The sequence below is a fragment of the Eumetopias jubatus genome, unplaced genomic scaffold (genome assembly GCF_037043125.1).
Source record: "Eumetopias jubatus isolate StellerSeaLion01/CBP00866 unplaced genomic scaffold, mEumJub1_p1.0 scaffold_17, whole genome shotgun sequence".
Taxonomy (NCBI): domain Eukaryota; kingdom Metazoa; phylum Chordata; class Mammalia; order Carnivora; family Otariidae; genus Eumetopias; species Eumetopias jubatus.
The window spans coordinates 85,340,126-85,367,134 of record NW_028274823.1 but is presented as its reverse complement, the minus strand read 5'-3'; the positions used below and the strand labels follow the sequence as shown (position 1 = coordinate 85,367,134).

At 38.6% G+C, this 27,009-nt stretch overlaps 1 protein-coding gene across 17 annotated transcripts in view; it reads left to right on the top strand.

Annotated features, from left to right (window-relative positions):
- PCDH15 (protocadherin related 15) overlaps window positions 1-27,009 on the top strand; it is a 781,344-nt gene that overhangs the window by 550,308 nt on the left and 204,027 nt on the right. For all 17 annotated transcript variants that reach the window (XM_088020022.1, XM_088020021.1, XM_088020020.1 and 14 more), the window contains 2 exons: window positions 23,375-23,676; window positions 26,219-26,443. In XM_088020022.1, coding sequence (XP_087876148.1) covers window positions 23,375-23,676; window positions 26,219-26,443 — 527 coding nt within the window. The remainder of the gene's footprint in view (window positions 1-23,374; window positions 23,677-26,218; window positions 26,444-27,009) is intronic.

Sequence of the window (27,009 nt, the reverse complement as noted above, 5' to 3'; positions counted from 1 at the left end):
ATTTCTACCAATATTCACTAATTTAATTTTTTTAAGAAAATATATAATTTTTTTTTTTTTTGCAGAAACTCTCTAACCTGACATTGACATCATGGGTAATACAAAGAAATTTTTACCCAAAAATATTTCAAAATACAAATTACCAATATCTAAGAAAGTTTCTAAAATACAGAACTTATGCACAATGAACAAATTGACCAAATCATTGAAAGGATAAAATTTTAGTTGTTCATACTACCAAGTGCCTGGAGGGTTCTGTGTTTAACTCTTTTTTTTTTCAGTTTTCTTGAGGTATAAACAACAAAATTGTACGATATCTAAAGTATACAACATGATCACTTAATATATGTATACCTTTTGAAAGGATTCCCCCAAATGTTGTGTAACTCACTTTTAATATTTTATAAAGACACATGAAGGGGGCAAATTTTTTGATTGGTTGCTGATAAATAGTTGAAAATAGCATGTGATGTCAATGTTATTGAGCTCATTAGGTTCATTCCACAATAATGTAAATTTTATAGGCAATTCAAAATAGCCACTAGTCAGCTCCAGCACATTAAGGACAAGATGCCATACCGAATAGCCCAACATGCTTCAAACGCATGTCCCTTCAGAGCAGAATTTACTCTTTTTCTGTGAAAGCCGGAAATTGGCTGTGATGTTTACCACCTGGCCATTATTTTTATAGCTAAAACTGTGCATTAGGGGATCATCTGTTTCTCTTTCTTTGACTTCCTTTATCATTTAGTTATATAGTCAAGAGTCCATGGGAAATAAAAGCAACATAATAAATAGGAAAAAATAGTATAGTTACGGGATACCAGCAGAATCATGGGATTACTAAAAGCACATTTGGAGAAATTTATCAACACCAGATACTTCTTACTATTTCATTGTAGATAAAAATTAGCCATAGAACAGTGAAATGAAATTACCCAAAATTGGTTATTTATGATATGCTTCACTGCTTTTCATTTAATTGTATTCTTTGTCAAATGGCATGGTACTAAGCAGTTTTTCCTTTGCAGGACTTTTCTCTTGAACAGTGGTTAATGTCGGTAGGAGGAATGGAGGAGGCACAGAGGTGAAGACTTGGCAGGATAGGAGTAGAGAGAGGAAATTAAAATAGAAAGGGGGGCCTCCTGGGTGGCGCAGTTGGTTAAGTTTCTGACTCTTGACTTCGCCTCAGGTCATGATCTAAGGGTCATGAGATCAAGCCTTGCGTCAGGCTCCCTGCTCTGCAGGGAGTCTGCTGGAGATCCTCTCTCCCTCTCCCTCTGCTCCTCCCCTGCCTCTCCCTCTCTCTCTCTCTCTCTCTTTCTTTCTGGAATAAATCAATCTGAAAAAAAGTAGAAAGGAAGTGAAACCAGCATCTTGTTTTTTTTAAAGATTTTATTTATTTGACAGAGAGAGAGACAGCAAGAGAGGGAACACAAGCAGGGGGAGTGGGAGATGAAGAAACAGGCTTCCCGCGGAGCAGGGAGCCCGATGCGGGGCTCGATCCCAGGACCCTGGGATCATGACCCGAGCCGAAAGCAGACGCTTAACGACTGAGCCACCCAGGCGCCCGAAACGAGCATCTTGATGGGATATCTGCACTGCCATGCTCATTGCAGCATTATTCACAATAATGCAAACAACGTAAGTGTTCATAACCAAAAGGGTGGTAATTATGTACAATGGTATATTATTCAGCCTTAACAAAGGACAAAATCCTGACATTTGTGACAATGTGGATGAATTTGAGGACATTACATGACATGAAATAAGCCACTCACAGAAGGACAAATATTTTATGATTTCACACATATATAGAAAGAAATTGAACTCATGGAAGTAGAGAGTAGAATGGTATTTGCCAGGGGCTGGGGGGTGGGGAAATGGGGAGATGTTGATCAAAGGGTGACAACTTTCAGTTAGAAGAGGAGTAAGTTCCAGAGGTCTAATGTACAGAAGTGTAACTACGGTTAATAATAACAGAATACTTGAACAAAATAGAAGTCAATATCACAATGAACAGGTTCTGCTTTGTCCTTTCAAATAAGAAATTCTTTTCAAAAAAGATTCCAGAAAAGGGGCTCCTGGGTGGTTCAGTCGGTTAAGTGTGTCTGCCTTCAGCTCAGGTCATGATCCCAGGGTCCTGGGATGAAGCCCCACATAGGGCTCCCTGCTCAGCAGGGAGTCTGCTTCTCCTTCTCCCTCTGCCTGCCTCTCTGCCCACTTGTGCTCTCTCTTTATCTCTCTGTCAAAGAAATAAATAAAATCTTTAAAGAAAAAAAAAGATTCCAAAAAAAACAAGAATACCTACCTTCCCCTCTGAAATCTTGAATTATTTGACCTGACCGTCTTCTAGGTAATGGGACGTGTATTTCAGGTGGAGCTGTGCATACCTAGAAAACGTTACATTCCAGTTTTGGTCTCACTAAAAATTGCAGATACCTTGGTTCTGAAAAGGCTGAAAAATCAATGTTAGAGCATTGAAATGACATCATTCACAGGAAGAAATTAATGAATTAACACAGTTCAACAAAGTAGCAGTGGTTACATAAATTTAGTTGACTTTTCTAAGCAAGTTTGCTTTTCTGATTTTTCTCTTTGATTGTCACTCAGTTGGAAATCACAAATCCCATGAGCCCAAAGATAATTCACAAGTGCATAAAACCTTCCTCAGACTTAATGTGGACACTTGGTACTTTCAATTTTTATTTTAAAGAAATGCTGTAGATAAAAATATTCAGAGAAAATATTCTGGAACAATAACATCGTATCTTCCACAACTTTCTTTTCCTCTTGCATTTGGCTTACTGTCAGCTTTTGAAATAAGTGAGAAGAGTATCTGGGACCGTGTTAGGATTTATTGGAAATAAACAAGTGACAATGAATCATGCTAAATGGATTTTTGAGATTGCCTACATTCCGCAGGGATCTGTGGGTGTTCGGCTACATTTATTATATAACATTTATTGCAAAAAATATTTTAAAATAATATTGCTATTATTAATTAACCTATATTGATTGTTTGCAACATGCCAGATACTGTTCCAAGTGCTTTCTTTTTCTTTTTTTCCAAGTGCTTTCTGAGATGAGCTTAGTCAGTACTCGCAAAATTTGATGCAGTACCTACTGATAATTACCTCTCTACCTGCAGACTCCAAGAGGTGAATCATTCACCACACCGTGCAAACACCAGGTGGCAGGATGAGTTGTATGAACCTGTGAGCCACCTGAAGAGCTCATACTTCTCTTAATTGGAGGCAGCCGAAAATTCTGGAGAGGAACACTGACCTTGGCGTTAGACAGTCTGAGATTTGAATTCTAGCTATATCACTTAGCAACTCTAGGAGTTTCTACCTGAAATTCAAGTTTCCACATCTACAAAATGGAGAGAGTGGGTCTCGTTTATAGAGTCTCCCGAGGCTTAAAGGAGAGAAGGCACCACCCCCAACCACAAGAACTCTGCTAGTTAGTGTGAAAGTAGTAGTAGCAAGGGCAGACATACATTTTCTACACTTGATTTTGAGACCTAAATTGAGATGTATTTCCATCCTGATGCAGCCATCTATGGCATGAACCATTTTGCTAGGCTTCGTATCATCCATGCATTTCAAAAGCATGTCCTTTATGCCTTCATAAAAATGGCTGGCAGTGCCACATCAATATCATAAATGACCTAAGAAGCTTGCTGCTTACCATCCGAGTCTTGTCTGGCTTGATGTTCAACTTGGGGATGAATTGTCAGTCAGCTCCAAATCTAAATCACCACGCCATCCTCCAGGAAACATATTTTTTGTGTCCTAACCACTAAAATGCTGTCCTGCACAAATTTGACCATAAATATGTGGGATAAACGAATGAATGAATGAAAGCATGAATGATGGACTCAAATCCATACATAATTATTTTGTATTTTTATGCATGATATATTCTTTCTGATATAGAAATGGGAAAAAGTAACACTATTCAAAACAATTAAATTAGTATTTACTGGGTTGAAAACTAAGTTGGAGGCTACCACATAAATGTGAACAAAGTACGTTCTCCACCTTTTTAGAAGTTACATCAGATAGCAGAGTTCGAGTGCAAATCATTATATGCAGCGCAGAGTGAAAAGTACAGAGACCAGTGTGTATGGAGTGCTATGGGAACGCAGGACGTAGAAACTCATTTAATTCCACTCTCAGCATTTAAATGATTATATAAATATAGGTTTAAATGCATTTTTGTTCATTTGGTTTTATTTGATAAAAATAACATTAGTTCTGCCTCTACACAAAAACATATTTTAGAAAACGCTCCACTGAGAAAATGTCCGTTGTTTATAATGTGCTTTCTTGCAAGGTAAAAAGGGTTTCCCATGCCTCTGTCTCTTCATTGTTTACTTCCCCTCCTCTCCATCTAGTCCAGCACAGGCTTTCTATTTTCAAACAATGCTTAGTATAAAGTGTGTACCTCTACCTCAAGGCTTCTTTCCATAGATTTCTTGCCTGTTTTGATTTGTGTGAAATCCCAAAAGGTCTGGTTAAAAGTGATCTGCAACAACAGGATATTGCTGAAGTTTTAGAGCAAATAATTGCATCCAAATCTTCAGATATTGACACACTCAGCTTGCATGAAACCTGCCATTGTAACTGGATAGAGGTGCACGCCATATGCGGATCACTGACAATTTTATGTAGAATTCAAAATCCAGATTTGAAATGGGACTGTTAGTCTGAGGGTCATGTTTTTCCATTATCTCTCTGAACCTTGTAGTACATCCTGATGGGCCATGCTTTTATAAAGTATCTACTCACGTAAAATCAACTCACGGAATAAGATTACCTTGGGTTATTTTAGATGTAATTGTTTTCCTTTTGACACAGATTAAGATTAATTCCACTTTATATCTGAGACTAGTGTTTATTATCTTAATAATTAAGCAAAGTTTACAATTGTTTTTTTTTTTTTTCATGCCTCTATCGTTTTCAATGAAGTTACTTTTAGGCAGTATGAGCAGATTGGCATGAACAGTGGGATGTAAGGCATGTATAATATGGTATCATACATTCCCTCGTATATTAATTGTCATAGAGCTTAGCAGGCTACTCTCATGAACAGAGAGAGCAAGAGAGTGATGGGGAGGGAAACTGGTATGGAGTAGGAAGGGCACAAGTTTTGTAGTGGGAACATCTGGGTTAGAGTTTTAGTTCTGCTACTTACTACGCTCTACAAATTGGTCAATTTATTTAAGTTCTTGTAACATCAGTTTTTGTAAAATGAAGTTGATCACAATAACTTTCTTACAGTTTTGATGTGATGATTAAGAGAGATAATGAACATAAAAGCAGCTTTTATATTAGAAGGCACTGAACAAGTATCTAAATTACTATGTACATATTCGCACATCTACATAATTATGTCTAATTGGCATGCAGCACTTCATTAATACCTGCCTTCAACATCCAACTTTATTCACAGAACACATTTAGTAACAATATAACAAAGATTTGTCATAATACTTTAGATTTTAATTTTATTTTTAAGTAAGTAATTGTGACATCTGTAAGAGCAATTAAGTAACTACTAGTAGGGGACATATCTTATGTTTCTGTATATTTAGCCCCAAGCATAGTATCTGGCAAATACTATGTATTTAATACATATTGTTAAAATGAACGATTAAAGTTACAGCTCTGGGGGCGCCTGGGTGGCTCAGTCGTCAAGCGTCTGCCTTCGGCTCAGGTCATGATCTCAGCGTCCTGGGATCGAGTCCCGCTTAGGGCTCCCTGCTCCGCGGGAAGCCTGCTTCTCCCTCTCCCACTCCCCCTGCTTGTGTTCCTGCTCTCACTGTGTCTCTCTCTCTGTCAAATAAATAAATAAAATATTTTTTGAAAAAGTTACAGCTCTGATATTAAGAACAAAGGGTAATATAACAATTTTTGGACTTTCCAGGCCAAAAGTTTGGTATTCTTTTAACTGCACTATGCTAAAATAAAAATCCAGGGAGGGCAAGAACATAATGGTCAGAGTACTGTTCCTCACCCAACACAAAGACAACATTTATAAGTGTTTGTACAGGTGTTTCTGATTGTAGGCTAAGTAATATTTTGCTCTACCTCCTATTGAAGAGAGTCTCATATTATAAAGGAGGAAATGGCAGTATTTTATCAATATGTTTTTCTGCTTAATATAGATTGCTTCAATATATATTCTACTTTAGCTGGACAGCTATGATTCTTTGTATCTTTCACGTATCCATTCCTTGAATTCAGGTATCCGAAGTGTCTGTTACGTGTGGATCACAGTGCTTGGACAAACAAAAGGGTCTTTGCTCACATGGACCTCCCAGACCCCGGAGTATCAGACATTGCCTACATAAACACACCATTAGATACAAAAGTAAAAGTTTAGTCGTGAGCACAGGGGGGAAGATAGGACTCTGAATGTGTAAAACTGGGGCCCTCCTCTAGCTGGCGAGGAGGCCTATATATATTGAGGGCCCCTGTGTGGCGGGGAGGGGGGGAGTTGTGTATGCTCTGAACGGAAGGATCAGTCGAGGAGGGGGGGGTTGTGTATGCTCTGAACGGAAGGATCAGTAGATTACTGTGAAGACCACTCCAAATACAAGAAAATGCAAACACTAAAACAGAAAAAAGAAAAAGAAAGAAAGTTTGGCATGACAATAAGTAACTCGGTAAATAACTCATGAAAGCATGCATAGCAGTGCAGATAATGTATGTTGACCTTTTCTCTTCCACCAAAAGTCTGGCATGTGAAGGGGTTGCAGCAAGATGAGGCATTGTAGGAACTAGTTACTTTTTTAATTCTTTATTTCTTTTGTAATGATAAACTCTTCATCAGGTTTGAAGGCTGATGCAGCTAGATTCAGGAAAGAGGGATGTGGAAGATTCTGGAAAGAGGCACAGCCTGTCCCCAAGAGCATGGCCCCTGGGAATGTCAGAGAAGAGTGTCTGCCCTGATGTTTCCACAGAAGGAGAGTGGAGAAACACAGGCACAGATGCTGGAAGATTTGTAGATTTATTTTGAAATGATTACCTCCATGTCTCAAAAGAATCAATGAAATTTTATAGCTCTGGGTACACTGCATTCTGTATGTCTCAGGATTTCAGGGTACGACCTCCATTGACTTCGCTAAAGTATTTTTTCGTTCTGTTATCAACTCAAATGAGCTGGCCGCAGGGTAAGGAGGAATGTGAGTTTTCTGCAACCGAGGTTTCTATGTTTCTAACTGAATACATGTAAGTTCTGAGATGCTGTAGAATAATAATTTCCAAGGGGAGGATTTCTGTGATATGGCTCCTAATTTCCAAAATTAAAATAAGTAAAGTTTTCAGAGTGAATTCTAAATTCTTTCCAGGTCATCTTAATGCTTATCTCTTGGTTCCAGTCCATCATTATGCCAGGATAACTTTTAATGCTACACCGAATAGAGCAGTCCCCTCCCCTTAAGAAAGATCACAAACAGATGGCATATTAATGTCCCAAATTCAAATTCAAATTCTCTTATTTGCTACCTGTAGGAACCTGAACACGTTTCTTAGCTTTTCTGTAATATTCTTAGTTTTAAAATGTGATCAATAATAACTGTCTACTGGGTGTTGGTAAGAACTAAAATATAGAAAAGATGTAGAGTTCACCATACCTAGGACTTTCGCTGTTACATGAAAATTAGATTCAAAAAGAAAATACGAGTCACATCTCTAGGCATGGGGATAGGAGTAGACCATAATTAGCTTAGGTCAGAGCAATCAAACCACAGACTTTTGTAACTGTGAGGCCATCCTGTAGCTCTCTAGATGATTATATCATTTGAAAACAATGAATGAGTGATACTGTCATGATTCTAGGTATGCGTGTGTGCGTATGTGCATGTGTGTGATTCATTTTGTTCTGTTAAACAAGGAGTCTCTAATCTAATAAAAAGGCCATACAGATACAATCTCATTCTGGAGACTGAGATGCACCCCCCAGATGCCCCTTCAAGGAAGGATGGAATGTTCTAGCTTCTGGGAGTGATGTAGGGAGACATCGTTCAGCGGTCAGCAGCTTCACAGATTACTCAGCTGCAAAGAGCCACCTTGCCCAAGGTCACACCCTTCTCAGTGCAGCCCGCATCCTGACTGATGGCCGAATGTGAAGACTGGCCATTTGGCCATTCAGAAGAACTCCAACACGCAGTGCTAACTCCATACTCCTCCAGAATTGGCCAGCACTGTTGTTGGCCCTGCATAGTAGTTGAGTTTCTCTCTCAATCCAGTCCGGCTTTCTTCCTCTGCTTTCCACATTCATTGATCCTAAAGGTAACCCCAGTAAACCATCTGCAACTAATTTACCTCTCATCGCATCACAGGAGACACAATTTGTCAACAAAGACCCTTATATGTAAGTGTTTTTCCTCAAGTCATATAAGAATCAAAGATGGGAGGCTCTTTTTTTTTCTTTTTTTTAAACTGGATTCAGACTACAAAATAAATAAATAAAAACAGGCAATATTTCTTTGGCTTGTTTTCTCACTATTTATGACATCTCTGAAGGATTAGTTTATTGGGATTCTGAAGCCTGAACTGGAAATATTCCCTGTGGGTATCATAATTCACCATGTGGTTACATAGCAAATACACTCTCTTTTTCACTTGTCTTTTCCCCTCTATCAGAACATTTTTATGAGAAGCTCCTTTGAGCCTATGGTCTTCTCTAATGTTTTTATGAGTCCTCAGCATCATACTCATCCAAGTCCACACAGACAGATTCCTCTCAAAAGTGATCAGTCTTCATAAAAGTAGCAAGAGTAATGCTTCCTCTGGGCATACCAAATCAAAGTGGTTCAAACTTGTCATGTTGGTTGGTGCCTTCCGGCTCCATTTAGATTCTTCAGACTTTAAGTTTGAAATGAGTCAATAACTTTCTTCTTTATTATCTGCAAAGATTCTTGGCAGACAAATTATAGAGTTTCGGCTTCTCAGAGTAATATACTTTATTTCAACTTCCAATTTTTATCTATTTTTTATGCCAGACGCCAATTCTTTTATATCACTTAATTATAGTGACAAGACCGTTGTTAGCCATCACCATAATTTCATAGAATAAATCTCATTATTCTCAGGAAAACCTTCTGCTGGACCGGTTGCTATTAAACTGTTCTTTTAAAAAAGATTTTATTTATTTCAGAGAGAGAGAGGGAGGGAAAAGAGAAAGAGAGAAAGCATGAGCAGAGAAACGTTGGCAGAGGAATGAATAGAAAACGTCTATTTCTAAACCTACCAATTTGGTGACATCCCACATTCGGGGAATGGAGCATAACTAAAAATTGCCAAATTTGGGGCCTAGCCCAAAAAATGATGAATGGTAACATAAAACCATGGGATCAGAACCTATATTGGGCTGTCCCCCAGTGATATTCTCAGGCTAGGTGAATAGAATAAGACTGTGACAATATATAAAATGGAGAAAGGCCTTTTCATTTTACGGTTGCTGTTTGGGAAATAATGTGTGCCTTTATCTAGTAAAAGACATTATTCAGAATGCTTGGGAATTAGGAGATATTTGTCTCTCATTAGATGGATATCATATTGGCCAAAGACATTTTTATTTCATTTGCCTTAGATGTGCATCTGATAATCTAATACTTGAATATTCTCCAGAAAATATAATTACGGAGAATTTCACAGAAAATCCAAAGTCACTGTCACTTTTTTTTTTCCAGTTTCCAGTTATGATTCCCTTCCAGCCCTGATAGAGGCAAATCATTTGTGGAAGAACAAACTATAACACACAGTTCTGTGACAGACGGAAAGGAAGTATTTATTTATTTATTTATTTTTAAAGATTTTATTTATTTATGAGAGAGAGAGAATGAGAGAGAAGAGGGTCAGAGGGAGAAGCAGACTCCCTGCCGAGCAGGGAGCCCGATGCGGGACTCGATCCCGGGACTCCAGGATCATGACCTGAGCCGAAGGCAGTCGCTTAACCAACTCAGCCACCCAGGCGCCCGGAAAGGAAGTATTTAGGGAATGGATTGTTCTTGGCTCTTGGGGGAAACCCTGGGGCACCTTTACATTTAATACAAAAGAATGCCAGGTCAAAACAAAATTAAGACTTAGGATTCATGGAGAGGATCATAAAGACATCTGAGAAGAAAATATTATATCCTCAATAAGCATAGAGGAAACAATTTAAAATACTTTTCAAAAAAGAAAGGAAAACAGCACTTAGGGTCAGAATTGGACAGACAGGGCAAACACAAACAAAAACAGAAATGCCTGAGCCAAGCAGATTATCATATAAAATGCAATCCACAGTGGTGGTATTTTTGTCTTGTTTCCTTCTTTATGAAGTGGTATCTGTTGACCACAACTCCAGAGATGCCCCAAAAGATTTACTTTAGGTAACAGTTTAGGAAAATGTTTTAGAAAGGGGCTGTTGTAATTAGCACTGAAGGAACAAAACTTATATTAAGATGTGTATTTATGCTATTTTAGGAGTTTACAGAGGCCTTTGTGTTGACTGGAGCATGCATTCTCAATGTCACCTCCAAAATGGAAAAAATCAGTTCTTGTGAGGCAAAAAAAAAGAAAAAAAGTCTTGTTATGTATCACAGACAGTAAACCTATGTACATAAGGAGATATACAGTGTGTCTCTGGTAGTAAAATTTGGAGGAGGAGCATTTAGGCCCATGGTGAAGGGGTGCATGGGGAGCTTCAGGAGCATGGGATGAGGCTGTCCATGTGGGCAGGTGCTTGGGAGTGAGGTGGAGCGAGGGCTGAGAGCGGTCCAGTTGGGAAGTAGAGGGAGGATTTGGTGCCAGAATAAAGCAGGTGTGAGACAGCATGGTTAGTTTGGTGAAGTGAGCCTCTCTGTAGGGCCTGGAATATGTTTGTCCACAGGGAAAAGCTGAGACTGAGTTGTTCGATGAATAAAAGGTAGAGAGTGAGAAAACAAAATCCAATTCCCATATATAATGTTCCACCATTGCACAAAATGGTATAATACACAGTAGACCCGAAGTACAGAAGAAAGAGGGGAAGATATGAAAATCCCCAGGTTTTCCTGTCCCCTTGCAGAACTATAGGGAATATTTGAGAAACGTGAAAGACAGCCTGTAGAGAAGGAAAAATTCTTCCTCTACCCTTCCGGATCTTCCAGCTGGACTAAGAATTAAATTTACAGGAGACATGTTAACAGGAGGAAAAAAAGCAAAGTTTTATTACATGTGCACAGTGGCCCAATAATGAGACTGAGACCGAAAGAAATGAGCAAGGCAGGTAGTTTTTGTGCTTTTTAGACAAAGGGACTACATTGGTGAAGAGTGGGTAGGATAAAGAGAACAGAGAGCTTTGATTAGTAGGGAATCCCGAGCAGAATGTATGCTGAGGTGGTAGAGTTGTAAAACATGTAGCAAGGTTTGTTTTTACAGTTTTCTGGGCTCTAAAGTCCCTCCTGCTGGTGATAAGGATGTCTCTTACTTCTTAGTATGAGAGTATTTTTCATACGGGAGATTTGTTCCCTGCTTTCATGGGAACAGAGGAGCGTCTGAGTGTCCTTCCAGTTGTTTCTGAAGTAACTGCTCTTTAAAATAATCAGTATGCCCAAGTGGTCCATCTTGGAGCAACCTGCCCTTGGCCCCTGCAACTTGCTATGGAACTGTATAAAGACATTAATGAACATGAAACATTATTTTGTGGATTTGAAAATGAACCTGATGAAAACTCTTTTCCTGAAGCGTCCAAGTCCTAATCTCTGAGTGTTTACCATTCTGTGACAAATAAATATTTAAAATTTTTAGTACAGGGCTACATGTTTCTTCCTAATGCTTACTTTTTAATCACTTGGAGTTAATTTATATTCTATTATTAAGAGAGCTGTAGGCTAGGTTGTAACTGCTTTAACTGGCAGGCTGAATTTGACACTCAGTTCATTTGCATTAAATATCACCCAACTCTAGAAAGATAGTTTATTTCCATTGGCTTCGTGTCTGTTTTTTTGTTTGTTGCTTCTCTTCCTCATTTCCGTCCACACCCCATATTCCCACTGGTCACACCTTCCCTTCCCAGAATCTTTTCCCTAATGGTGCCTCCCATTAGGCAATGGGTAGGTGAGCGATGACTTGGATGCTTGGTATTCGACCTCACAACAGACACAAATAACAACAGAAAGTGGCTTGTGCTAGGGGCACCTGGGTGGCCCAGTCAGTTAAGCAGCCAACTCTTGGTTTTGGCTCAGCTCGTGGTCTTGGGGTCATGGGTGGGGCCGCAGTTGAGCTCCACATTTAGCACGGACTCTGCTTGAGAATCTCTCTCTCCCTCTCCCCCTGCCTCCCCACCCCATGTGTGCTCTCTCTTGCTCTCTCTCTCAAATAAATAGAAAGAAAGAGAGAAAGAAAGAAAGAAAGAAAGAAAGAAAGAAAGAAAGAAAGAAAGAAAGAAAGAAAGAAACAGAGAAAGAGAGAGAAGGAAAGAAGGAAGGAAGGTAGGTAGGTAGGTTTGTGCTAAGTGCAAGAAGGGTCAGAAGGCTGGATGGAAAATCTTCCCAAAAAGAGGATGAGTGACCCTGGAGACATGTTTTGAAGAATTAGATAGGATTTAGAAACAGCAAACTCTCAGGGAAGGTGGGAGAGCCTGGTGTGTTTCAAGGACAAAGAGAGTGGTGAACCAACCGTACTATTGTTTCCCAGTTTATGCTGTCCCACACTCTGAGAGCATGTGCATCCCCAGCGTGGCATCAACTTTGGTCATACAAGGTTTGTCTTGACCAACAAAGAGAGTGTAAGTGCTATGTCCCAATTCCATCCAGAAGCATAGGGAGATGTGGCTCGGTTATCTCAACTCTTTTTTCTTTTCCTCCTTCCTGGAGTGGAGACAATCAGTCAGAGTAGAGCTGCAGGGAATCCGAGACCAATGCCGCATACATGAGAAATAAGCATCCATGGTGGCAGACCACTGAGTGTCAGAATTGTGTGAAAGCTGACTGATACAATAAATAAACTATCTTGACTAAAACATAGAGTTGGTATCAAAGGATGACTTGCTGGAGGTAAATCCAGAAGGGTTAGAATGAGACCCTTGAGTGTCCTGAGAAAATATGATTTATCCTGTAACTAGTAGTTATTGCTTTGACTCTTGGTAGATTCAACAAAACTTTCAGGGAAGGCACATACTGCTTAAGAAAAGGAAGTCCTCAATTCAACACTTATTCAGCAAATATTCACTGACCACTTAGGAAGAATAAGCATTCGAAAGTCCGCTACGAGCAATCATCTCTTGTGTTCTCAGGTTGCATCAAGTACAGTGTAGGAGATAAGCACATACCTGCATCATTGTCATTAGAGCTAAATAAGGACAGAATGGCTGGGAGTCTCAGTGGAAGGGCAGCTCTTACGACTTGGGGGCCCAGGGAAGGCGTCCCAGAGCCCTTCAAGACAGTTTAATTGAGGTTCCCTCCATGGTAGAGTGGGAGGGATTTAAAAATACTAAAAAAGACATAGGTTTGGAAGAAAATGTGGGCCACTGTCAAATCTTTTATTTGGGGGATACTATTTACTGATTTCTCTGGGTAGAATTTATCTTTCCAGATTTGGAAGGATGCCTGCAGTAACAACAAGTAAGAAAATGTTTAGTGTGAAATAACTCTCATGCCCCGTTCAACTCTCACTATAACGATTTTAAAGCCTCACAACTTATGATCAAGTTATGATCACTCACCCGTTGACATACATATTTGCTTCCCAATCCATGGTGAAATTACTTTAAAATGCACCTGAAAGTTATCATCTTTTCTATTATTCCCTTGGAATGTATTTCTGATTTTTCAAAAATGCAACCGATCTTTCTCAGGCCAAAGATAGCAAACACTTACTTCTCAGTGTGGCAGTATCCATAAAATCATCACATATACTTTTTCATAGAAATTCCTCTGTCATGTGACAATGCCACCTTAATTAATTCATGAAAGCCCTTATATGTTCATCATTTTTGTTTATCATAACTAAAGTGTTCTCTCCTTTCTGCTATTTATCATCTGATCATGTAAGTTTCCCTTATATTTGTATTTATTGCACTAAAACACTGTGTGGACGGGCTTGATGATATTTCACATCTGAATTCTTTACTTACTACAGACAACAAATTCTCAGAAAAAATGTTGAGAACAACAATGTTAATAGAACCTAATAGACTCACTATAGCAAATTGAAAATGATCCCTAGGAAAATGAAATGTACAAATAAGCCAAATAAAAATAGGCTGATTTGTCTTACCCAAAAATATTCTTTAAGAACTTTAGGACAAGGGAACCTGGGTGGTGCAGTCAGTTAAGCATCCCACTCGGTTTCAGCTCAGGTATGTTCTCGGGGTCATGAAATAGAGCCTGTGGGGCTCTGCACTGTCTGGAGTCCACTTGAGATTCTCTCTCCCTCTCCCTCTGCCCCTCCCCGCCTATACGTGCTCTCTTTCTCTCTATAATAAATAAATAAGTCTAAAAAAGTTTAGGACAGAATGGAGCTTTTTTTTTTAAATATGGTTTCTAAGTAGATATTGAAAAACATGTAACAATCAATGTATTATTTTTAATTGCTTAGTATGTCCCAAGCATGCTGCAAGTATGTTCCATTCTCATGAGAGGCGGTGAGATGAATGGTCGTCATCATCATCATTTCACAGATGAAGGATGGAAGCCAAGAGTGACTGACTCACCCAAGGCCACGGAGCGGGTCTGGGAAAGGTTTGGCTTCTAACCCAGAGCTGAAGTCTGTAAGAAATCACAAGTTTACACATGGGTTTTCTAGAATTTGGGGCATTAAGTATTTGAGAGTTCCAATATTTGATTAAAAAGATATTCACTCTGGTTATGTTTTTGGTGATTTGGGCTCACGTACCCTTGCTACCTGCTAGGCAGTTGGTCTCTTCGTCATGGCTCAGTAATGAATATAAAGCATCTGTGTGGAAAGAGGAAAAATTCGCCAGCATCTTGACTCACTCCCTTTTCTCTCTTTTTACCCTGAAAATCACAGCCCTTGATATCGCTCAGCTTCTTGAAAGAAATAAAGACAACGATTTTATGTCTTTTTGAAGTTGTTAGACAATTTACAAAAATGTATTTCCATTAGGAATATCATTAAGGATGCCTTGGCCCACCGTTCCTTCTGACCTCCCTGCCCAGCAACTTCTGTGTTTCCCACCTGTAGGTGAGAAAGAAGCACACAGCCTCTCACATTGCTGGAAAGGACAAGCAAAAAGTAGAACGAGGCTCCCTCCAGGCTTCACACCGGGCTAATTAGCTGTTACCTGGGAGTTCACACCTTTCTAAGAGCTGTGTTTTCTTTCTGTCCTCAAAGCTCTTCATAGGTACTTGATTTTTTGTGAGAATAAACAGAAATTATTTCATATCTAAACATTCATCTGAATGGGTAGGATTATAAAACATACTTCAAATCAAGATTAATCACTGAAGGTACGCACAAGTAGTCTCCCCAGAGACTTCTCAATGGAAGAGGTTGTAGATCTCAGACTGTCCTTTGAGGCTTTGTCCCAGTATTTTCTGACCATGTTAAGAGGCACGCTTTTAGGTCTCCATGGAGTTGGTAGCCCCCAGTGTAAGTACTCCCGCAATAGGCTTCTACTTCTGTTGATGTGACCGGATACCTAGTAGGCCACTCTAAAAGGATAATGAGGAAAAGCAAAGATGAATATAACGTATAAGAAATCCATTTCCCAGCTCCCATTTCAAGTGGTATGCTATAAAATGGTGCTTAACAAATATTCAATAAATTCTGTTTCAGTAAATGCCCTTATATATCATCTGATTTCTTTCTTAAGGAAGTTTTGGTTACTATACTCTAACTTTGATTTTAATGATTAAAGATTTTCCAGAAGTTTTTCTATCAGATATTCAAAGTTTTGTCCAATGAGGTCTTTACTCGACCTCAGACTATCAGCCAATTTCTCAAACAATAGGCATTCACAAAGTAACCGCAAATCAGGCCCCATGGTAAGGTGTATATTACAAAATGTGTTAACCATGGATAGATGATTATAAAGTTGCAGCTATTACTGTTTATCGCTTTGATGTAGTACAAGAAAAGAAGAAATGTGTGATTTTTCTTATTAACAATTTTAATTAACTTTTAATTGATTTCTGGGAAGATAAATGGTTTCATTATAGCATCACACACTGAGCTCCTTGGCTAGATATTAAGCATCAGTGCAAACTTCCTGACAGTATTGCTGATAATAAGGGGTTTCATGTTTGGTTATCTTGTCCAACAACTACATACTCATCTTTAATAGTAAAGAAATGGAACTACCTCACTTAGCCAGCCCATGTCACTTAACGTACATGACCTTATTTATGCTCTTGAATTAGTTAGGAGATGGAAAAGGAAGGAAATAGCATTTTGCAAACATTCTATTTCCTCTGTCTCTATTAGATGGGAGTCTCAGTTACCTTAACATTTTAGAGGATTTTCCTACAGAATATTACAGTCTTTTGTTTCATGAGCATCAAAAGTACATCCTTTCATGGAAGCTAGGCATTCAGTAAACTAAGTTGTGGTGAATTGGGTCAAAATGTGTGGGGGGCGGAGGGCTGAGGGGCACACTTATTACGATATTGAACTTATTATACACATTCTATACTTCAGTTGACGAGCTATGAAGCTCCATTATGCAGATGAACCCTCTAATATTTATTTTATACAGTCCACTTGTTGAATATGAATTTGGATATTTTCTTTCCACAGATCATCCCATTATAAGATAGAGATTGCTGTATTTTTGAAAAATCCAATACACAGAGAATAATGAGACAGGTTCCTTCCAAAAGGACTCATGGTTGTGGGAAAAGGGTGTAAACTAACTTGATACAAAGAGGCATTTGTCAAGTATAGAATTCTGATTTATGACATGATCTCCAAATGCTGGAACTTACCCTAGAAGAGGCAGAGGTGGGGCCAGGATTGGAGGAATGGATGGATGATGGGAATTTCAGAGGTGAAAAAGGAATCGTTGTGGCAAGCCTTGAAGAAAATGTCATAAAGTATATGCTGAGTCCTAGGGAAATGTAGAGAATTGATTTGACCTGAGCGGAGAGCTTGTACAGGAGAGCAGATAGTAAGGGAGTGCCGAAAATGCGGGTGGGAAGAGACCAGGCATAGGAGTCTTGGCTTCTTTCTATAGTTTGCTCAACATGTTGAAAGGAGGCCACCTTTCTACTGCTCGGGATTTCTAAATCTGGTGCATAACGTCCCCCGCCTTGAGTACTTCATCTCATTCACTAAAATAGTAATGACACTTCAGGAATTATGAAGTAATAAAACATTTTAAATTTTCTTTAATCTCAGTTTCCCAAATTTGTTTCTTTGAACCCAGACTTTCCCCTTCTCTCTTTACCTCCTCTCACTTTTGTCCCTGAAAGAACATACTCGCATCCTAAGGGACATTAACTAACCTTCCATGAAATGTAGCATAAGGAAAACTCACCCCCAGAGTTACTTTATCAAAGCTGTGGCTAAAACCCGGTATTTCTTCCTCTCCCCACTGCCTTATCTATCAATTTCATCCATTTGAAAAAATCCTCTCACTGTCCTGCTGAAAGCATATATTTTCTTTTTGTTCATGTTTTCTCTCCTGTTTACTATTTCACTGTAGACCATTTTAAGAATCCCAACAGAGCTGAGAGTATGCACCATTACAATAGTCATTTTCAGTGTGTCCTGCAGAACAAAGAGTACAAATTGGAAATACTGTATGAACAATATCATGGGCAGATTATTAAAAGGAAGCCTTATTCTTGGCATTGCTCAGTGAACTATAGCAGGATTTAACAAACTGTATGTTCCTCAAGATATTTGTAACTATTCTGCTAAACAAACAGCAGTGGAAAAGGGTCTGTGATGAAATCCCTTTGGAAACTGTGCTATAAACACCTGGGGGATTTGAAGATAATGATAATGAACATCCTGGAGCTTGCCCAGGTTCCTTGCCTGTGGCAGATGGGTGCCACTGATTTTGGCGGGTAAGAAGCTTAGGGGGAGGGCCGAGCGGTTGGGTAATGCTGCAGCCCACAGCTAAACTCACCCACACAGCTCTTCTACGGGTGAGGCTGGAATTTTTGGCATCCATAGTGGAAGAGCTTATACAGCTCCACAAGCAAACCACCAGATGTCTTTACAAACAGATCTTAGAGAAGACATTTACCCAAATCTTCCTACCAAATTCAGCGCTCCCAAGAGGGAGACGGAATAGACACAGCAGTTGTCTTGCTAAAATGTCTTTCCTCTTAGCAAGATGAAACATGGGGGAAGAAGTGCCCAATCAACAATCCTAAATAAAGAAGACCTTTTAATAAAGCACTTCTCTGAGCTAATGTGCACTGGGAAGTTCCCAAGGGAAAATATGCTTAATGCGGCAGTTTGGGGAACACAGGTGGTTCATTCTGAAATGGAAGTTTGTTCTTATCTCTCAGTCTCTTGTCAGAGCAAATGTCCTCATGGTCCTCTAGACCAGCACTTTGCAAGAATGGGTTGTTAAAATCAAATGTGAAGCGTCGTGCAAGTCACTGGTTACCAATGTAGGTACTACATTTGCATTGTTCCAATATTATTAGGTTAAATCTATAGTATTGTCTGTTTACTTAAACTTGCATATATTTTATTCAATGGAACAGAAAAAATGGCATTGCAACTATAGAAAATCCTTCTGTAGCTCTAGTGTATCTTATTCATGTAGTAATTGATGATCTGTGCCATGTTTGTGAATTTCATCTCTGACATGTGTAATGGTAGGAAAAGAGATTCAAAACTGCTCTCTACTCCACATATTTTTTTTAAAGATTTTATTTATTTATTTATTTGACAGAGAGAGACAGCGAGAGAGGGAACACAAGCAGGAGGAGTGGGAGAGGGAGAAGCAGGCTTCCCACTGAGCAGGGAGCCCGATGCGGGGCTCGATCCCAGGATTCTGGGATCATGACCTGAGCCGAAGGCAGACGCTTAACGACTGAGACACCCAGGCGCCCCTACTCCACATATTTTATTTTATGGTTGAGATATCTGAGACCTAGAGAGAAAAAGTGACATACAAAAAGTTAACGACATCAAAAAATAGTATGCTGGGAACACTTAGACCAATGAGCACTAGTACAATATAGCAATCTCTTTTTATAGAACAGTCATTTGCCACCTTAACGTGCATAATCCCTCCTTGTCATTCTACAAAATGCTAAAAGTATAAAGATATTTACTTCTTGTGATGTGCTTGTTTAGGTTGTGATAAAATGTCGCTATGTTCTTCTAAAAATGGTATTTTTCAGCATAGAATCAATAGTTTCACCAAGGTGATCAAAGTATTAGACACAATTCCAATAATTCCGCAGTTTTTATTTTCAGATTCCTAACCAAAATCACAGAGGATAATAAAGTAAGAGCCAAAGTAAAACCAAACAATAGATATACAATGAATAAAAGAAATTTAAGAATTCTAACAGCTACTACATAGCAGTACTAATACATTCATTTATATATCTTAATATATATAATTCACTTATTAATTTAAGTATTTATTGCATGCCTTCTATGCACCAGGCACTATACTAGGCATTGAGCATTCAGTGAAAACAGAAAAGTCCAGACCATACTCGTATGGCCTACCTTATTGTACAAAAGGAGACCAGCTCATAAACAAATAAGCTTACTGATAAATACATAATTAGAAATTATCAAAAGTGGCAGAAGTGACAGGTGTATGGAGCTTTTGGCAATTGTATAACAGGAGAGTCTAATCTCCATTTCAGGAATCAGAGAAGACTGCTTTAAGGAAATGGTGTTTAACCTGACACTTGGAAGATGAGTGGGAGACTGGTGAGTGATAGCAGGAGCCCTGTGGGCAGAGGGTTTGGGAGAAGTTTGGAGGTTAGAAAGAACACAGTGAAAGCAGCATTTCCTGTGGAACCTCTTGACTATGTTAAAGGTTTGACTATTGCCCAAGGCAATGGAAATCACTGAAGGAGGTTACACAGAGGACTGACGTCATTATTTTCTCTTTTATAAAAGGTCTGGGTGTTATATGCAAATAATGAATCATGGAACACTACATCAAAAACTAATGATGTAATGTATGGTGATTAACATAACATAATAATAATTTTAAAAAAAGGTCTTTCTGAAGGGATATAACTGAAAGAAAAGAATTAGCAAGTAATTTAGTGATCTAAGCTGTGTTTGGTGTGGCTCAGACCAAGGTGGTTAGGAGTGAGATATTATATACGGGGGGAAGGAACATATTATGGATAGATAGGGATTATTCTGTAAATGACATTAGGTCTTGGGCCTTGGAACTTAATATACTATGTATCTCACAGCCTGGAGCTGAGCCTCATACATAGTATTAAATAAGCTTTTCTCAAATTATTGGATGAATGAATAATTGAGAAGATAAAAGAGGAAGAGCTCAGAAATATATACTTTACTTCTTGTATAACCTATTATGTTGGTAGAAGGACCATTTACTGAAAGGAGAAGGTTGAAGGTAAGCAAGATTTGGACACAGGATTAATCAAGAGTCCATTCATGGGCATGTTAAGCTTCTGATTCTATGAGACAGAATAATGGCGCCCAAATATGCCCCACATGTGAATATGTTACCTTACATAGCAAAAGGAGCTTTGTAGATGTGATTAAGGTTAAGGAGCTCACCCCAGGGAAGATTATTCTAGATTGTCCAAGTGGGGCACAATGCAATCATATAAGCCCTTAAAACTGGAAGAGAATGGGTCAGAGGGATGAGATGGAAGAAGAAAGAGGAGAGGGTCAAAAGTGTGAGAGTGACTTGACCCACTGTTGCTGGCTCTAAATATGGAGGAGATGGCTATGAGCCAAGGACTGTGGGTGGCCAGAAGCTGGGAATGGTCCTCATATGACAACCAAAAAGGAGGCGGGGATCTCAATCCTACAACTCAAGCAATTGAATTCTGTCAACAACTCCAATAAGCAAGGAACTCCAATAAAGGAGCTTCCCCTACAGCCTCCAGAAAGAAGCACAGCCCTGCCTCTATCTTGACTGTAGCCTGGCGAGACCCAAGTTGAACTTTTATAGAACTATAAAATAATAAACTTGTATTTTGTAAACTGCTAAATTTGTGGTCATTTGTTATGGCAGGAATAGAAAACTAACAGAGATATGTATGAGGCATTCTTGGGGAGATATTGGCTAAACAGCTAGAGGTGTATAAAATAATACCTACACAACACCCCCCACACATACATACACACACATGTATGCATACACACATAGCCACATTAGTCAAATTGAATCATTATATATTACACCTTCCATTATATGGGTGAATAAAAATATAATTTGAACAAGAATCATTTAAATTACTGGTTATGGAAATGATTTGATTTTGTGATTGATTGTAAGGATTCCCACAGACAGAAAAAGTCACTGAAAATTCCACAAACTTTGCTGTTAAAAAATAAGACCTATTTATATTATATTACTGGAGTACATTTTTCTATTTACTTATGCAATGATTTCAGACAAAAAATAAGGGTTTTTCTTTTTTTTTCCCTGAGGGAGTTAGTGTTGTCATTTGTTTTTTCCTCTAACTGACAAGCTTGACGAATGTGTCAGTAATTTGTATGGAAAATTCTAGGCGCAATGTAAAGGTAAAGCACGTACGTCTATGGAAACTCATCAACTCGTTCACAGTGTTTCTTCCTCTTTGGGTATTCCTGCAATGCCTTCTCCATCTCTCCTCAGGTTTAAACCTCAAGCATCTGTGTTTTGATGAGTCAAAGAGGCAAATCCCACTGGAACATCTGGCCTTATGACATAGAGAAGGAGCACGGTTGCAAACATGACTCTCACATCTTGGACATTACCGTTTCAAACAAGACATAAGCATTCAGCAGTGCCCCCAATATGCTTTGCCAGAGTTTGTAAAATTGGATATACATCTGCATTCGTACTATTAAATCCATCCTATTGCAGTCCAGGCTTTGTGGATATTAAGTGATTTTATTGTGTCCATATCTAATAATGCAGTCAAGTGTCTTCCTTCCTTTCCTTAGCAACAATTTAGGGCAGAATTATATAACATTTCATGGCTTCTAATATTTACTCCAGTTTCTTTGAAAAACAGTAACATTATTGAACACAAAATGCACAATAGTTGATAGAGTCATCATTTATATCACAATTGAGTTTGGATAAGATTAATTCTCATAAGACTCTTTTGGAAGAATATTCACTCAAAATGTATACATTTTATTTGATGCAAAGTGATTTTTATGTGACTTAAAATTTTTAGTTAATAAGTTATTATAATATCAATAATTCTCAATTATCATTTGGAGATCGTATTCTAATATTAAAGAAGAGCCCTTTGCAGGTGCTTCCCAGTTACAATACTTTGACTCTCATTTTTATTTGGGAGAGGATTTAGTTTTAAATCTCAGTTTCATGCATTTATTTATTTCAACATCCATTAATTCCACAAATATTTATTAAGCAGTTTTATATATACCAAGAACTGGGGCACTGTATATTTATTTTTTTATGTAACTCTAAGCAAAAGCTTTAAATTCCATAAGACATTGTTCTCTCATTTGCAAAATGGGAACAGTTACATTTATTCATAAGAACATGGTGAGAATTGGGTGCCTGGGTGGCTCAGTTGGTTAAGCATCTGCCTTTGGCTCAGATCATGATGCTGGGGTCCTGGGATCGAGTCCCATATCGGGCTCCCTACTCAGTGGAGAGACTGCTTCTCCCTCTCTCTCTGCCCCTCCCTTGCTTGTGCACTCTCTCTCTCCCTCTCTTGCTCTCTCTCAAATAAATAAAAATAAAATCTTTTAAAAAAAAAGAACATGCTGAGGATTAAATGAACTATGTAGTGCTTGAAAAAATACATAGGAAAATGAATATACAAAGTGCTTGCACAAAAAATACTATAGCGTCTTAAGTTGTCATCTAGTACATTATGTTAAATTAATTAAAAACTAAATGTGTTTTCCTGATTTAGAATTCCAAATCATTAAAGAAATGATAGTACAGGAAAAATCCAGTATTTTTATAATGTGACTTTTCTGTCATAATATTGTTATTGTTAATGATATTATCAATGTATGTCATGGTCATTCTGAATGAAGAATAATTCAACTACAGTGCATTTATTTTCAAGTTCTAGACTTTTGCATTACATTGTCATTATCTTTTTTCATTTTCTCCCTAGAGAAAAAAGAATTCTACGTTAAAAATATGCCGTGATTTGTCAACTATCCCCTTCTAACAGAGCACCATAGCAAAATGTAATGTGCAAAAAGCATGACAAAATATACTGTGTGAATTCCTCTGTTTTTCATTTCTATTCAGGCAGCAGACCCTGATGCTGGAATAAATGGCCAAGTGCACTACAGTTTGGGCAACTTCAATAATCTCTTCCGCATCACATCCAATGGGAGCATTTACACAGCCGTGAAGCTTAACAGAGAGGTCAGGGACTACTACGAGCTTGTTGTTGTGGCCACGGATGGAGCGGTGCATCCCCGTCACTCAATGCTCACACTGGCCATCAAAGTTTTGGATATAGACGATAACAGTCCTGTGTTCACCAATTCAACGTACACTGTGGTTGTGGAGGAGAACCTGCCGGCTGGGACCACCTTCCTCCAGATAGAGGTGAGTGGGGGAAGCAGATCATTCCTGGATCCCACATTAGAAGATCTGCCATAAGGTTACAGATTTAGCAAACAAAAAGACAACACACCCAGTTAAATTCTAATTTCAGATAAACAAGGAGTAAAGATTTAATAGAAGTATCGTTCCAATATTGCATACCGTGTTTTATGTAACAACCCTACTTTAGGGCATACCAACAGTTAAGAGGAGAAAAGGTAACTTTCCAAGAAATCAAATAACACATCTTGATAATTTTTTTAAATTTACAAAATCAATGCTATATATTTATTGTAAAAACTGACAAAACGTCTATAAAGAAAAATGTAATAATCCCCCACTTTGTACCTCTAGAGTACTCAGTGTTAAGTTTGTAAGTGTATTCTATGACATTTATCTTTGTGCTCACACAATATGAAATAAAATATTTTCATATTTACATATAAGTAAATATGTATGTAGGCAGGTATGTGCACATATACCTATGTTTGCATGTATTCAAATAAATATTCCCATATTTATCTATATGTAAATATGCGTTATGTGGGTGTGTGCATATATAACTACATATGTATATATTCAAGGAAACACTTCCATATTTACGTATATGTAAATGTGCATTTCCAGGTATGTGCTTATATACTTATGTTTGTGTGTGTGTGTACATATATATGTATATATATGCATATGCACATACACAGGTAGAGATTTTCCCTATGTTTTACAGAAAAAGGATATTGCTGAACCCATTATTTTTTCACTTTCAATGAACTGGCCTCCTTCCAGAGATCTGACTCTCCTTTTAAACAGTGTCCCCACATCCACGCCCTTTTTCAGTCCTTGGCTACAATACTACCAGAAACTCTGTACATTCTGATTCAGTAGGTTAGGTTGGCTCAGAAATCTGCATTCTAATTAACCACCCCTTTCAATTCTGACACAGATGTCTATGAAGTATAATTTTTTTGGGAAAAAAAAAGGTTCTAGTCCTTCTTTGACCTGCCATCCACAACTCGAACTCTGTTAGCATGGATTTCAAGAACTTGTATTTTTTTCATAATTCAACTCAAAAAATATTTAGGTAAAACACTTTAATAAATCTAAAAAAGGCTGGTGCCAACCAGGGAAAGGTCCATATTTCTCCATTTATTCTTCTGTTCATCTATTCATTTATTCAACTATTTATTCAACACGCATATTTCCAGTGTTTATCATTTGCCAACTCCTCTGCTAGACTTTGGGGATTCCAACATGGACCAGACAGATTTCCTGCCTCCCTGGGGTTCTCAGTTCTCAGGATTTACAGACAAGTAAATCCATAATTGCAACAGAGGTCCTAAGAGCAAGGGGCCTCAGAGATGACAGATGGAACTCTTAACCTAGTCTTGAGAGTTTAGAAATCTGGTCTTGAGATTTAGATTGTTGCTTTCTACATTGTGAACTGAGAAGCAAGGAAGAGTTATTCTAGCAAAGAGGAAGAAATGTTATTCAAGGCATTGGAATGAACCTGCTCAAAATCCTGGAGGAGAGGAGACAGGGAAGAGCTACAGAGCTAGAAATTGTATGGATCCTTCTCACCACGTTCAGGAGAGTGGGGTGAACCCAAAATGGAATGGAAAACAAGAAGGATTTTAGATAGGAAAATGATGTCATAAAATCTGTGTTTTCCCCATCTCTTCTGGTTGCGATGTCGGTAACTGACTGCAGGGAGCCAAGACAAAAGTTCACGTAGCAGCTGCATGGGTTCCTGGGTGCACATCCTAACCCAGCTCCTCTCCCCATCCGCCCACCCCCACCCCGTTCCATGTCCTCCACCAGAGCTGCTTTGGCCAGTCTGTCCTCCTCATCCTGTAAGATCTGCAGCGAGAACATGCCACCCCCGATTCTGAACACCTCTCAGCCGCCATGTCCCTATTTTCTTTCTCTTGTGGTATTTGTGTCTTTTTGTTTGTTTTTTTGAGACATTAACCTGGAGGGCAGGATTTGTGTCTTGGTTCATCTTGTGCTTCTCGTGCATAATAACTACTCAGTAAAGATTAATTAAATGAAGGGAGTATAGTAGACTGACCTCTAGAAAGGTATCATAGGATCCCTGTAAGGAGAAATTATTACTTAAATTTCCTTATACTCCTTTAATAATCTACCATGTTTATGAAAAACACTCAGTAAAACTTTATTTTTATTTAAAGCCTAATTTTTCAGTGTTATGCAATTAGCAGGAAATAATACACAATAATTTATGACAATTTTCTTTACTGTAGTTTGATTCTTTTAGTAAGTGATTTCTCAGGGAAAATAAATATAGAAATAAAATTTAAAAAAAAAAGACAAAATGTCATGGTTCTCTGTCTCTCTGTCTCTGTTTCTCTTTCTCTCCTTCCTGTCTTTTGTAAATTACTTAACAAAAATGCTTGTCTTGGAAACCTGCCCTGAAGTCATTAAGTTCATGCTGTCCTGGGTACTGACCCATGACCTCCATCAGCCTTGCACTCCTCTGGTTTGTAACAACGCTGATATGACCATCCTTCTGCTTCACTTGTTACAGGCCAAAGATGTTGACCTTGGATCAAATGTGTCTTATCGGATCCGAAGCCCAGAAGTAAAGCACTTTTTTGCACTACATCCATTTACAGGAGAACTTTCCCTTTTAAGGAGCTTGGACTATGAGTCATTTCCGGAGCAGGAAGCAAGCATCACGTTTCTCGTGGAGGCCTTCGATATTTATGGAACGATGCCCCCAGGCATTGCTACGGTCACAGTGGTAGTAAAGGTAAGGGGCACAGATGACTCCTGGTGGCCCACTCCGTACTCTCTTCTGAGTCTGTACTAGACTAAACATCCAGGGGCAATGATTCATAATAACACAGTAGTACCAGATTCAGAACCTAGAGTCTGGAATGTGTAAGACTTGAGAAATAACCTTATCGTTGAAGTACGAAAGATACGTTTGAACGAAACACTAAGTAAGAATTTAACCACGGTGGCTGCCCGAATGTTCTCGTAGCTCTGGAATTTTAATCTAGTCCCAATTTCTCCAGACTTCAGTCCAAATTTCACAGCACCAGGGATAATAACTTTGTCCAAACCCTTCAATTTAAAAATTTTAAAAAGATAGGGTTATGGAAAAGTAAGAGTTCTAAGGCCCCAGAGCTATTTAGATTGTAAGCTGAGATTCTGGAATGAAATAAGCTTTGGAATTGGATGGAATCGGGGTCAGGTTCTGGCTCAGCCACATTCAAGGTCTGTGACCCTGAGGGCTTTGTTGGCTGTGCCAGATTTCTTATCTCATTCCTTGTAATGCCAAATGATTGCCTCAAGAAGCATGGTATCTTCAAC